Source organism: Schistocerca serialis, chromosome 6 (assembly GCF_023864345.2).
Source record: "Schistocerca serialis cubense isolate TAMUIC-IGC-003099 chromosome 6, iqSchSeri2.2, whole genome shotgun sequence".
NCBI lineage: Eukaryota > Metazoa > Arthropoda > Insecta > Orthoptera > Acrididae > Schistocerca > Schistocerca serialis.
In genome coordinates, this window is record NC_064643.1 from 597,904,726 (window position 1) to 597,919,737 (window position 15,012).

A 15,012-nucleotide genomic window follows, 5' to 3' on the forward strand; every position below is an offset into this window, starting at 1 on the left:
GCCTGCGGTATGTTTACCTTGTAAGGTGTCAGTTAGAGGAGACTGCAGGGAAGCGGTGTGGCCCCTGAAAAAAAAGATTATGCCCAAGAAGCAACTTAAGTCACAAAAAGTGACAGGTGGTGGTAAGCTCATAATGTGAGCAACATGTTCAGATGTGGGACGTATGCCTTCAGAGTTCACTGTGTGGCCCAGGAACGTAACTTCTGGCTGGTGCACCTGGGATTTGTCTTTGTTTACCTCCATGCCGTTAACTGAGAGCATGCAGAGTACTTGAGAAAGATGTTGCTTATGGTCCTTAGCAGAGGCGGAGAAAATTAAAATGCCATCAAGGTAAGCATAACAAAATGGGAACTGGCAAAATAATGAGTCTACAAACTGTTGCCATGTCTGAGCTGCATTTTTAAGTCCGTAAGACATATATTCAACAAGCCAAAGGGGGTTATAATGGCTGTTTTAGGAATGTCATCTTTGTGCATTTAAATCTGATGATATACCATATGACAGTCAATGATGCTAAAATGCCAAGCACCAAGTAATTGCAGCACAAAATCCTGAATACGGAGGATGGGGTAGTTGTCTAAAATTGTGCGAGCACTGAGTCTACGGTATGCTCTGCAAAATATGAAGGTTGAGATAAACAGGTGATGACCAATTACTGTCGTAAGGACATATAATCCCTAGTTGTAAAAGTTCCTTAATGCATTATTTTGTGGCACGAAGTTTCTTAGCCAATAGACAGGGTACTTCCATAGTATGTAGTCTTTAATGGAGAACTTCACTGAGCCTGCACGAGCAGAAGGCACTCTGGAGCTGGGAACATCATCACATGCAGCACTGTGAAACTAAGAACTGACCTGCAGAACAGATGATGAAGGTGGTGAAGATTCTCTGCCATCAGGTAGTGTGTTGGCAGTGGGCGAGGTGGCGCGAGGGTGTGCGGACTTGACATGAGCATGCGGGACAGCATTGACCATAGCGGATGCGTAGCTCAATGGTTTGACAGTTGTAGAACAAGCATAGTCTGCCAATGTGGAGGAGGCGGATTGCTCACCGTGAGAGCAAGAAGACAGTTCACATTGAATGTTTCCATAGAAAGCAAAACTGGAGCAGTGTCCAGCGCTGTAGTGGTTGTAGCCACTGAAAATGTTGCGGTGGTTGTTCACGCACATGCCAGGTCCACGTAAGTGTTGATCAGTGCCTGCGGCACTATGTTAGCCATGCGTAGGGCTGCAATGTCGTGTCGTTAGCTGAGTAATTTGCACAGTGAATCCACCAGGTCTGAAGTGGGAGATGTGAGTTCAGCCAACTCATGCACAGGGGCAGCCATTGTTGCTCATGAATGTGTGGGTGTTGCGATGAGGGACCCCTCAAAAGAGTGATGGAGCAGCATTCCTGATGATAAATCTGGAGAGAGACCATAGTGTCATAGAAAATCAATGCCCAACACTGGCTCATCAATGTTGGCCATGTTGAATGTCCCTTCAAAACAGAATTTTGGTTTAAGTTTGCGCTGCAGGTGTGTGGACCCGTAGATAGTGACTGACAAACTTTTTGCTGCTCCCAGTGTCATGGCGGAAGGTGTTGGTGGTAAAGTTGACAATGCTGGAGGTATGAGGCTGGTATCTGCGATGGGGTCACCAGTGTGGTGATTAATGATATTACAGCAAAATAATAACTTTAAACACCACTTTATTCACTTAGTGATCACAAAATGTAACAAAACAGAACAAAACATCATAAAGAAAAATCATATGGATTGATCTATCGAACCGCCACCTGGTCACCAAATCTTTGTCTGGCATTCTGGGAGGAAGATGGATAATGTGTTTGGAACCTCATTGTCTTTACCAGATACCTACTGAATGGTATAGTCAAACTTCTTCAAAGCAAGTGCACAGTGCATAATCTGGTGTTCAGGAGCCAACAGCTGTTCAGGAATGCACAATGATCAATCATTGCCATTATATGATTACCTAATAGGTATCATAAAAACCAATGTAGGCTTCAGACTACTGCCAATAGCGCTTTCTCTGTCTCACTGTAGTATTACTCACTGTTGCTCATCATAGAGATTTTAAAAGAAAAAAATCACATACCATTTCTTTTCATCTCCCTTGCCATGTTCTTGACACAGATTGACGCACAACACCATAGTGCAAGCTATCAGCAGCAAGGAAAAACTTGTGGCTTAAGTCAGATGGTGGAGGGTAATGTTCTCAATGAGAGAATTCTTTATGGCCTAAATCTCATGTTTGTGCTCCTCAGTCCAACAGAAAACAATGTTTCTTTGCAGCATTACCATGAGGTGGTTACTGTTCCTGGCAACTTCATGAACATGCTTCCATAAAAATTACATTACTCCTCGGAACATTTTTAACTGTCATTGGCATTTGGGTGAAGGAGATCAGCAGATGGCCTTTCTCTTCACTTATATGCATACTGTTGCTATTCTAAACAGGATGCAGAAACTTCGCTTCCTAAATTTACATTTTCCTAGTCACATGTTCATGCCAGCATGGGCAACAGCTTGCAGTACCTCCTCTGAGTTTTGCAGTGTTCCTTGAAGCTCTCTGAAGAATTCACGATCCCATTGATGTATTATATGACATGCTCACAAGGTCTGAATGAAGAAATACATCTAGTGTGCACATAAACATAGTGACAGATTTAACTGAAATGGCAACACAATACATCCGTAGCTCTTACCATTGACTAGGAATACTACATACTTCCTGGTTTCTTCTGACATTGGAATTTGCTTGTATGGTACAATGCCGAGGATAGAGAAAAATTTAACCCTTTCAAAGCATACCAGGAAGGTCTAGAGGCAGCAATCATTTAACACTAGTCTTATACCTCCTCTGGCTTTATTGACAGCAAGAACTGCATTGTAATATATATTTTTTGATCTAGTGATAACATTCCACTCAGTCATCTTATCTATTTCATTCTCCACCACCTCTGATAATGGAATGGGAATGGGCACAAATAAAAATACTCTCTTTTCTTTACTTGCTGATGGTAAGTGTACATTGGCAGCCTTCCACAGTGATCCTGAAATGCAGACATGTATGAATATAACACCTGGCCACTCAGCAACTAATGAGGTTGGTATCAAGAGGTGATGCACTACAATTTCTGGGTGGAACCATATAGCACTGGACAGTTTTAATAAAACTTGTTTATTTATGGGTTTTGATTGTGCGTCTAGCATACCTTTTATCATGGCCAAAGTTACAGGAAAAGTTTCTACTCACACTCCGTCTTTCAAGATATTGAAATACAACTCAGCAATCATGGAAATGACTACTCTGGTGTTTGAGAGGATCTCTGTATTAGTTACAAAACGCTCTCTTTGATAAGTTTTCGAGGTCAGCTAGTGGATACTTGGAGCAACTGTTCTTCTGTCTTGGATTGTGAGATACAGCCAGAGGGAGTAATTTGACTGTGTGATCTAGTTTCACTGACTAGTGCTGGCAACAGGTTTGATTGCTACACTGCTGCACATGGTCATCCAAATTTTGTGACGGAGCACATCACCAATGATTTCACCTACATTTCTTCCTCAACAAGTTCTTGAACTGCACCAATAACAGTCCTGCTCAGCAGAATTGGTGGCAGTAAATGTGCCTATTGTTCTCTTCTGACAATGTGTCTGAATGACTGGCTCTTATCTCAGATTGTCTGGGAGATGCTTGTCAATTACTAGTGTGGTGTTGTCCCTTGCTGACAACATTCCGCCACTGTCTCTCCTCTTGGAAATCATCTAGCACTGATAGCATTTCTGTGACTGTTTGACGCTGATGGCAGGTACTGCTCATAATAACCATTGTTTTGCCCATTTGGGTATTCTCTGGTAAACGGTCAGCACCATTTCCCTGTGGTCTAAGTGACATACAGAAAACACCTCACACAGGAAAAATTCTCTCAGGATTCCCCCACTAGTGTTGTACAGCATATCAGTCATTTGAGGGTGACCAACTTTCTGCTTACATGATTGCATAGTGAGCTCTTTACTTCACTGTGCAAAGTCCAAACAATATTTGCCTGTAACCTGCCACCTCAGGCTCACCTTGGAAGTTAAATACTGCCTGAGTAAGTTCATCTGCTATTGTGGGTTGATGCATAGGTCCTCAATGCGCATACTGAAATTTTGCAAGAAGAACGAATGATTTCACCACACCGAATTTCTCCCATGACGGAGTGGGAATGTTTTCAGCAGCATGCCAATGTGAAGGGTCATCCTTTATGTGGAAGTGTGGTGCTCCTTCAGTGAATAGGACACTGCTTCAATGCTGAAGTAACCAATTTAGCTACTTCAGACTCAGAGCAAGATCTTACTTGGGTTGGACAAGCTATCTCCAAGTCCATCAGGGAAAAGGAAATGTCATTAACTACAGTTGCTTCTGCCACCAACTGTGCATGTGGCAATCTGCTGGTGCACACAATGAGAGGCACTGTTAGCTGGCACTCAAACCTCGTGTGCAGGCTGCTTCTGCGTCTGTAGTGATTCCTATTGCAGCATCAAGGGCTGCTACACCTACTGAATAAGTATGACCACACTAGGTAGGGAAACCTGCTGATCCAATGTGACACTCACAATTTATGCATTTTAATTTGTCAGATATCTTCTTCCTTACCTTTTCTAACAGCCCTTCAATTGTTTTCAATTCCATTGCTTCTCAATCCATATCCTCAATTCTACAAGGTGTGTAACTTCGCTTCCACCATTTTTCCCTGACATTTGAGGCTTTAATGAAACAAATTGGTTACACATGTATCATTAGTATTTTCCATCACTGTCCACTACTTTCTCCCATCTTTTCCGCAGTGTATGAATCCCAAGTCGAAAAATTTGTTCATCTTTTGAAGTGATCCACAAATCGATCTAATTTGTGACTTCTTCATGAGATCGGATGTGTTGGTCAGCCAGGCCATGCGCCATTGATCTGAACAGGTGACAGTCAGAGGGAGCAATGTCTGGAGAATATGGCAGGTGGGGTAGGACTTCCCACTTTAATTTTTCCAAGTATGTTTTGACCTCTTTTGCAACATGGGGTTGAGCGTTGTCATACTGCAAAATCACTTTATGGTGCCTCTCGCTGTACTGCAGCCTTTCATCTTTTAATGCTCTGCTTAAACACATTAATTGCATTTGATAATGAGCATGTGTGATTGTTTCACTTGGTTTTTACACCTCATAGTAGACGACGCTGAGCTGGTCCCACCAAATGCAGAGCATGATCTTGGATCCGTGAATATTCGGTTTAGCTGTCGACATGGAAGCATGGGCAGGATAACCCCATAATTTTTTGCGTTTAGGGTTATTGTAATGAACCCATTTTTTGTCCCCGATCACAATGCAATGCAGAAATCCCTTCTGTTTTTGCCTCTGAAACACTTGTTCACAAACACACAAACGCCATTCAACGTCTCGTGGTTTCAGCTCACACGGGACCCAAGTTCCTTCTTTCTGAATCATGCTCATAGCCTTGACACATTTTGAAATGGCTTGCTGTGTCATTCCCATTAATCATGCCAACTCTTCTTGAGTTTGACTCGATTCTTCACTCAGCAATGTCTCCAATTCTGCATCTTCAAAAGCATTCTTTCTTCCACCACTATTGCAGTCTATGACATTATAATCACCATTCTTGAAGCATTGAAACCACTTACAACATGTTCTTTCACTAATAGAGTCCTTACCAAATGTACTTGAGAGCATTCAATGAGACTCAGCCCCTGTTTTCTTCATACTGAAACAAAACAGTAACACCTCCCGCAAATGACAAGAATTACACTCATAAACTGACTTTTCAATCAAGAACAGCTTTATGATGCAGACACAATTCGACTAATGTTTGAATGAGGTTATGTTGACTGAGATCCAAGCTAACTGCCTGATGTCTGCGATCTGTTTCTTTCGACCGCCACTTACCACTGTCGCCACCTATCGGCAAACCGTGGAAGCAAAGTTGCACACCTTGTAGTCTCTATTGAACTCAGGCGTTCTGCATGTGCTGTCATGGCCACTCCTACTTCTCCTACCTCATAAGACAGCAACTCCCGGATAGAGCTCTGAGCAGGTATCCTTTCTGGTATGTTAACAACTTGTGCTTTTTTACCTGAGAAACACTGGTCAACCGTGTTTAGTCTTGCATCACTGTTAAGTAAGGCCTGTCCTTGTGAGTGCAAATGCTGAGCCTGGGCATATAATCTACCTGAGAATTTTTCACACAGGACTGAAGAGCTGTAGTGAATGAATTATTTACTTCATGCAGTGCTCATGCTTGCAGGTCTACTTTAGTTTCTGTCTTCGCATCTTGTGCATTTAATTTCTTTGCTTCAGAATCTAGTTTCTCAGTTAGCTTCGGCTCTCACACTTCTAACTTAGTGTGTTTTGCATCTAATTTCTCACTCTAAGCTTGCGTAGTGGCCATCAAATGGGCAAAGTGTGATGACACATATCGAAACCACCCTACTGGTGTTAAGCTGGCAGCGAAATAACAAGTTTCCATCCGACACTGATAGTAGCCCCATGGAATCTAGCAGACCCAGTCATGTGAGCCCACTAGCCACACTTCCAGCAGCACTGTACCACAAATGCCCTCTGCTGCCACAATATAGAAGAGCTGTGGCATCGATATGGTCCACTTGTGCTCAGACCCGTTTCTCTATGGGACACCATGCACATGCCACCTAGTTGCTTCTCGATCTCCACTGTTGTTGCTGTTGTATGAGCTGGACTGTTTCTTACTGCATAATTTGTATTCAGTCTTCATTCTCTTGGAGAAATATACATTATGAAAATCTTCTGTTTACTGTGTTAATCTGTTTGCTAATCATTTCTGCTCCTGTCTAGCTTTCCTATGACAACAGTTGTCACACTAGTCTGTAGACCACCTCTTCTTACCATTGTCTATGAAGTGGTACACAGCACAAATGTTTCAAACACTGTCCCAGCTGCCGCAGCTGATTAAAAAGTGGTAATTCACTGTTTCTGCTGTTTTTGTTGTCCAGCATTGTTGACAGCTGAGCATGGTGCTTCATCATGTTGTTAGATGACAGAGCATAGTCAGCAGTGGTGACGGTACATGTGATGTTATATGGTGCACCATCAGCAGTGGCGAGGGATGTTGCACCTGATCCCTCTGAAGTTCACTACAATGACCACATAGAATTTCCTTCTCTCTATTGGTGGAACACCTCAAAAGGAAATATCTCCCACTGCGGGAAAGCTAGGTCAGTGGGAAACAGCTGTTGTTGCCATCACCGTTTCAGGCTAGTGTCATTACGGCAAAGGTGAAATGGGCTGTTCTCTCTCCTACATCCTGTGGGTGAGTTGCTTTTATATGGAGCCTGTTCCGGTTCCTGTCATGGTCACCATGTCTGTAGTGTATCAACTTGGTAATTCATGCCAAACCTGTATTGATAATATAAGTGGCATCAAAAAAGTAGACACTGACAAATGTAAATTTTTGGGGATATACCTAGATGAAAATCTTAGATGGGTAGAACATATCAATGTTGTATGCAATAAAATCAGCAGTTCACTGCACTTAATTAGCATACGATCAAAATTAGTCTCTGAACAAACATTAAAAACTGCTTATTATGGGTCAATATTTGCATATATTAATTATAGAATAGAGGTATGGGGATGTGCTGTTGATAGACACATGAACAGAATCCTAACACTGCAGAAAAGAGCAATCAGGACGATGCATCGACTAGGATACAGAGATTCATGTAGGGAAACCTTTGTACAACATAAATATCTAACAGTATATTCCTTGTATCTGTACAAATTAATAACATTCTTTGTGGATCATAAAAATAATGAAGCTAAGTGCTCTGATGTGCATACCCATAACACAAGACAAAAAGATTGCTTCTTCAGAAACAGAACTAAACTAAAGACAACAGATCATAGTCCTTGGATAAATTGGCCAGATATGGTTTAACAAACTGCCAAGTGCTATAAGATGCCACAGAGGTAAAGTATTCAAAAGGGAATTAAAATCATTCTTAACTCTCAAATGTTTGTACTCACTGAATGAATACTGATATTAAAATGTAGCTATTCTTAAGTGTAGGCCTAACTCTTCTATCTATACGATGTACTATTCTGAGGTGATTGTGATATATATTATTTTTGTAACAACATGCTGTAAATTCAGATACCTATACTATGTAACAACTGTTTGTTGCATTATGAAGTACTGTACCATATATTGCTAAGTGTGTCACCCTTAAGTGGGTTCTTGTAAATGTGAATTGCAAATTCCTACTGTTTGTACAAAAAATGTATAAAAATGCTATGACATTTGCAAAAGTCACCAGTTGGTGACCATATGCAAAAAAAGACAATAAATAAATAAATAAGTGCTTAAGAAAGCTCAGGTCTGTAACGCCTTTGAGAGAACTATTTCACTGACTCATCTCTCTTTGCAATGAGATTATTTAAAAGAAAAGAAGGGGTATGACTGATCAAAAATGTACCTACAGCTCAGACACTCCCTCCAGCAATATCACAGACTAATTGGGCCTTACCTCCAAAACTACCTTTTCCATGGTCATGAGTACCAGGTTTCACAGTTGAAAACAGATTTTTAGTTGTGATTAAATTATTTTGGGATAGGGGAAAGGTCTACAGAAGTAACTGGTATGCTGCAATTGAATTAAGTCTGCACACTGCTCTTAAGAACAATGGAAAAAAGTGAGACAGTCTTCACAATGTGGGAAGAGCCAAGAATCCACAATTCCGGAATACGATTGACACAGACACGCTACCCACAGAAAAATAAATAAATGAATTGCATAAGGAAATAATAGTGAGAGTTCTTATAGACTTTTGGGAAAAATGCTTATAGTATCAAGAGAGAACCAATCAAGGGAAGATACCACACACAGTTAATGAGCCATGAGAAAGAATGAGATGAGGAAACAAGGGTGTGAGTGCATCAGCATGTCGCTTACCACGTCTTGAACAGCAGTTGGCGGACTGCCTGCCAAACTGGATGCAACCATGTCATCACAATCATGACCTTAGTGTCCATCTTCTAAAAATCCAATTGGACTGTAATTACATATTTACTGGACACACAAAGTTTCAAAGGAATTAAGTCCACAACATGCTGCAACTAAGATACTCACTGACTTGCATGCCAGTCTTCCAATGTACTTTGACTGATAGTGTCCAGAAGCAGCTTCAGAGTGGGACTCTATAGAGTGTGTCTTCCAGTTTTATTACCTCAGAGATGACACATTAATATTACTAGTCTGGAAAGAAAGTATTTATTTCTATACTGCCAACCTGTCTTGCAAGTCAGTGCTGGCAAACCAAGTTTGAAGTATAACAACTGAAGTCTATTTTTTCAGTAGAACCTCTGTCCTGAAACTGTTTTACTAATTTGGCTTCTAGAAAACTGAAAATTGTGTGGATCTTCTCCTCTGATAGTTCTTTGCTGTAGGAATATGTTAGTTATTTCATAATTGCTGGGAAACTTACTTATAAGGATGAAAATAGCCTTTATCAGTTCATTAATTTTTGCTTGCAGTCCACCTGCAATTAAAGTCATTTGATTTACAGTCCAAATTGGTACTTGGATTTTAAATTACTTAAGCATCCCATATCCTTTTTTCTTCATAAAGTTGAACAAAATGGCCGTTGAGCCCCCTAAATGTGGGTGCACATGTGTGTGTATTGATAAAGGCTCTCACTTACAGTTTCATAGACTGAAATGTCATACACACTTTGTAAACAGAACACTTGATTTTGGTCTTCCATTTTTATTGTTCGCTCTTGGTTGTTGCACGTATTGTATATTGCCCTCCTTTTCCTACAGCTTACTCTTATTTTTTTCAGAATTTCGTACGTCTTGCACCATTTTGCATTGTGGATTGGTTTTTCTAAGCCAACAAATCCAATGAATGTGCCTTGATTTTTCTTAAGTCTTGATTCTATTATCAACCTCTGGTACCTTTACATGTCCTAAAAATGAACTGATTGTTATCAAGCAACTCCTCAATTTCCATTCTTCCAAGTATAATTTGTGTCAGCAACTTGGATACGTGAGACATTAGGCTGACTGTGCCATAGTTCTTGCACTTCTCTGCTCTGGCTATCTTCTGAATTGTGTGAGTAATACTTTTCTGAAAGTTTGATGGTTTGTCTCCACTCTGATATGCGCTACAATCCCACTTGAATAGTCGTTTTGTTGCCACTTCCCTCCAATGATTTTAGAAATTCTTGTGGAATGTTATTTATCCTTTCTGGCTTATCTGATCACAAGTCACCCAAAGATCTGTTAAACTCTGACTAATATTGGATCCCTTACTTCTTCCACCTCAGCTTTCATATCTTTTTCTATCACATCATGAGAGAAGTTCTCCCTCTCACAAAAGCCTTCAATGCACTCTTTCCATGGACACTGAGGATCAGCTACAGAAGGGCCACGGTCCATGCTCGCCAAGACACATGAGTGCCATTTCCATTGTATTGTGCAATCATTCCATGATACGACTGTCCTGGAGATGGTACACAATTGCATGGTGGAGGGAGATGCTGCAGAATTTACAGAGGGCACTGAAGAGCAAAGATTCACAATTATAATCCTGATCAGTGGTGATGGTATCCAGACAACCGAAACAGGACAATGAATGCTCAGGCTGTGGATTCCACCAGGATGACTGTGACTTGTACAGCTTCCTCCCAGAGTGAAATACAATCAATCATGGGAAGTAGATATCTATACCCTGCTGACTCAAACAGAGGTGCAACGACGTCCAAGTGCATCTGATGGAAGTATGTCAAAGCTGCCTAGTGGCATTTGCATATGTAGGCCAACTCACTGGGTCTGTGCTCAAGGCATGCCTGCATCCACTTACAGCACTCATGCCTGACACCGTGCCAAAAAAAGTACTTGGTGACCAGCCTGATGATCAGTCTAACTCTTGGATGGATGATGTTGTGTAGATGGTCAAAGATTGGTTGCCGCATTGATGTGGGGAGGAATGGTCAAATTCTGTGCTGTGACATCTCACAGAGGATGCTGGCACCCAAACCAGGAGTTGGTAGGCATTCAATTTTGGGATTAGAGGAATTGTCATTGAGTAAGACAGAAATTGTTGGGTCACACTCTTGTTTCTCAGCCAGTCTGCAATAACTGAGAACGACAGAGATCATGTGCATTGATGACAACATTGTCCTCTCCGCACAGATGATGGATGTTGGTGGCATACTGGACAATGAGAGCAAGTGATTGATGATACAGAATAACACTTTCTTTTGTCTTGCTCGGTATTGTCAGTAATTCTATTTGACTACTTAGTGGTTTGACAGGATCAGTAGTTTAACTGACTGTTAGTCCTCAACATTCTTATGACTTGTGTTAAAGAGGTATTACATAATTTTCTATGTTAAACTCTTTTAATCCAAATTAAGCATTACAAAGGGAATGTAGGCCTATGTTGATGACTACTTAAAGAATAATTACATAGTGATATGCAATGAGAAATAAAGATATTGAAAGTTTACATATTTATTAATTATTCTAACATTTATTTAACTTATTATGAGATGCCTTTTATGCTTATATTCAATTGCATTTCTGTTTTACATTTGAAAATGGTGCCTCAGAGAAAGTACAACAGCAGTTACATTAAATACAAATTTACTTCAGTAGAAAGTAGTGAAGAAATAAAACCAGTGTGTTACATGCACAACCATTCTTGTGAATGATTCCTTGAAGCCAAAGAAATTAAAACACCACTTAGAAATGGCCCCGTCCTAATTTGTCTCACCAATCATAAGAATCCTTTGAAGGAAAACTGGTGAAGCTCTCCACACACAATGAGCATGTTGGCTTTTTCTGCATTGGCAAATCACATCATCCACTCATGACCTACTGCTTGTACAGTGCACACTAAATGAGTAGAAAGTTGCAGTGCACTCAAGGAACACACAAGCACACTGTAAGCAACAATAAAATCATGCCTAGCAATTAAGCAGTTTGAATGACACAAACAGGTGTCAGTTTGGAAACTTTGCACAATATGATATCTTGTAAACAACTTGCACTAGACTCCTATAACAAACACCACTTACATTCTAATTTATCCTGCTTTAGTTTGTTAATGTCAATAGGCATGGTCCCATTAAAAAAAGTGCATGTTTTCATGAAAAATACACTTTATAAGTATTATTGCAATCTGTGTATTGGCTAACAATAAGGGCCCCTGACCAGCAACCTACTCTGTGAAAACAACACATCAATAGCACCCTTCATTTCCACAAAATTTTAGGTGCACGGTTTGCCCATGTATTCATATGCCACATATATTGCACATGATTATGTCTGAACTTCTGGTGTTCCAGACTATATGGCTGCAGACAAGTTGTTAAATTTAGCTGTGGACTTCAGCCAGGTGGCACGATCTGTGATCCCGAAAAACAAAAGTATATATATATATATATATTTATTTATGTGCTGTCTCACCTACAAATAACCAGGCATATTTTCTCTGGTTCCCAACATTCAGCAGATATTTGCAATTTTGTTTTGCATTTTGTAGCTGGAGTCAGTCCAAATAAATAATGCTCATCGCATCTTTCATGTAACTCCCACTGTCAATGGAAAGTGTGCTATGAACAAAATGTTTTTAAAGCAGAATTTTATGTGCCTATTTGATACAGCAGTCCCAAATTAGTCTAGTGTGAATTTTGTTTATCAATATGTATTAACATTGACAGAAAAACTTGAAGAACAGCCAGTACATGAGCAACAACAGTACTGCCCTGGCTCACACTTATTGCTACCACTGTGTATACAGTGCTACTGAGTCTCTGATTGTCTACTTTTATTTGCATATAGTCACCAACTGGTGACTTTTGTAAACGTCATAGCATTTTTATACAATTTTTGTACAAACAGTAGGAATTTGCAATCCACATGTACAAGAAGCCACTTGTCAATTTATTAAACTGAAAGGTGATGAAATTTCATTTCTCAGTATGTTAAAACAGCAAAACTTTACACTTTCAGAGAGCAGAAAACATTACACAATCGAATCATCACACCTACACAAGAACAATGGAAGCAAGCTGGAACCATAATGTCATTATCACAAATGTTCAAGTTTGACTGCAGACCAGTATCCCAACAAATAATTGATATTCTTTCTCACAACACTTCGTTCTCATGTGAAAAAAGAATTTTCCATATTTCACAGATAAAAGTCTGTTTCTAATTTGTTATATCGCTTGTCTTCTCATGATTGGGGTCTAAGTGTCTTTTGTAAAACATGAGCATCAGCAGGTTCTATCCTTTTATAGTATCACTCTTTCGTTTCAACAATCTCAAAGCCAAATTTCTTATAGAACTCAATGGCACCTTCGTTGTTTACTTGTACATGCAAGAAAATGCTGTCAAAATTTCTGTCCTTTTCGACATAGTTCAGTACATGTTCCACCATTTTCGTACCAATTCCTAGCCGGCGATAGTGATAAAGACAACCCAGTGTCATAATATACAGATGGCACAAATTCTCTGATGTATCAATTCTGCAGCACACAGCACCCACAACGGTGTCGTTGTAATATGCTAATTTCGCTAGTTCTCCTGCTTCCAAGACATCCTTATAAAACTTGTCATTATACGACACTGGGAAGACAACTTGATTAAGGCGCTTCTGTTGTTTTATATTGTGTGGTGTGACATCACCGAGTTCTATTTTGGACCGGGTCATTCTCAATTTCCAGTTTAGGTTCCAACAGCAGGGGAAATATTCCCCTGTGACTAAAATGAACTATTAATCAAATTTACACCTAACAGGCACTACACCGGTCACTTGTGGAGCACCATGCTGATACTTACAGGTGATATGGTACAGTACTTCATAATGCAACATACAGTTGTTACATAGTATAGGTATCTGAATTTACAGCACGTTGTTACAAAAATAATATATATTACAATCACCTCAGAATAGTACATCATATAGATAGATGAGTTAGGCCTACATTTAAGAATAGCTACATTTTAATATCAGTATTCATTCAGTGAGTACAAGCATTTGAGAGTTAAGAATGATTTTAGTTCCCTTTTGAATACTTTACCTCTGTGGCATCTTATAGCACTTGGCAGTATGTTAAACCATATATGGCCAATTTATCCAAGGACTATGAGCTGTTGTCTTTAGTTTAGTTCTGTTTCTGAAGAAGCAATCTTTTTGCCTTGTGATATGGGTATGCACATCAGAGCACTTAGTTTCATTATTTCCATGGTCCACAAAGAATGTTATTAATTTGTACAGATACAAGGAATATACTGTTAGATATTTATGTCGTACAAAGGTTTCCCTACATGAATCTCTGTATCCTAGTCTATGCATGGTCCTGATTTCTCTTTCTGCAGTGTTAGGATTCTGTTCATGTCTATCAACAGCACATCCCCATACCTCTATTCCATAATCAATATATGCAAGTATTGTCCCATAGTAAGTAGTTTTTAATGTTTGTTCAGAGACTAATTTTTATAGTTTGCTAATTAAGCACAGTGAACTCAGCAGTTCTGTAGACCTTTCCCCTATCCCCAAATAATTTAATCACAACAAAAATCTGCTTTCAACTGTGAAACCTGGTACTCACGACCATGGAAACAGGTAGTTTTGGAGGTAAGGCCCAATTAGTCTGTGGTATTGCTGGAGGGAGTGTCTGAGCTGCAGGTATATTTTTGATCAGTCATACCCCTTCTTTTCTTTTAAATAATCATAGTGCAAAGAGAGATGAGTCAGTGAAATAGTTCTCTCAAAGGCGTCACAGACCTGAGCTTTCTTAAGCACTTATTTATTTATTTATTGTCTTTTTTTGCATATAGTCACCAACTGGTGACTTTTGCAAATGTCGTAGCATTTTTATTGCATACAGAATTGATACGTTCTACCCATCTAAGATTTTCATCTAGGTAAATCCCCAAAAATTTACATTTGTCAGTGTCTACTTTTTTTGAT

General features: G+C 39.8%; 1 protein-coding gene across 1 annotated transcript; it reads right to left on the reverse strand.

Moving 5' to 3' along the window:
- Nucleotides 1-13,027: 13,027 nt before the first annotated feature.
- Nucleotides 13,028-13,868, reverse strand: LOC126484538 (probable N-acetyltransferase san). The gene has a single exon (XM_050108085.1). The coding sequence runs from the start codon at nucleotides 13,747-13,749 to the stop codon at nucleotides 13,339-13,341; it is 411 nt and encodes a 136-aa protein (XP_049964042.1). The 5' UTR covers nucleotides 13,750-13,868; the 3' UTR covers nucleotides 13,028-13,338.
- Between the last annotated feature and the right edge of the window lie 1,144 nt (nucleotides 13,869-15,012).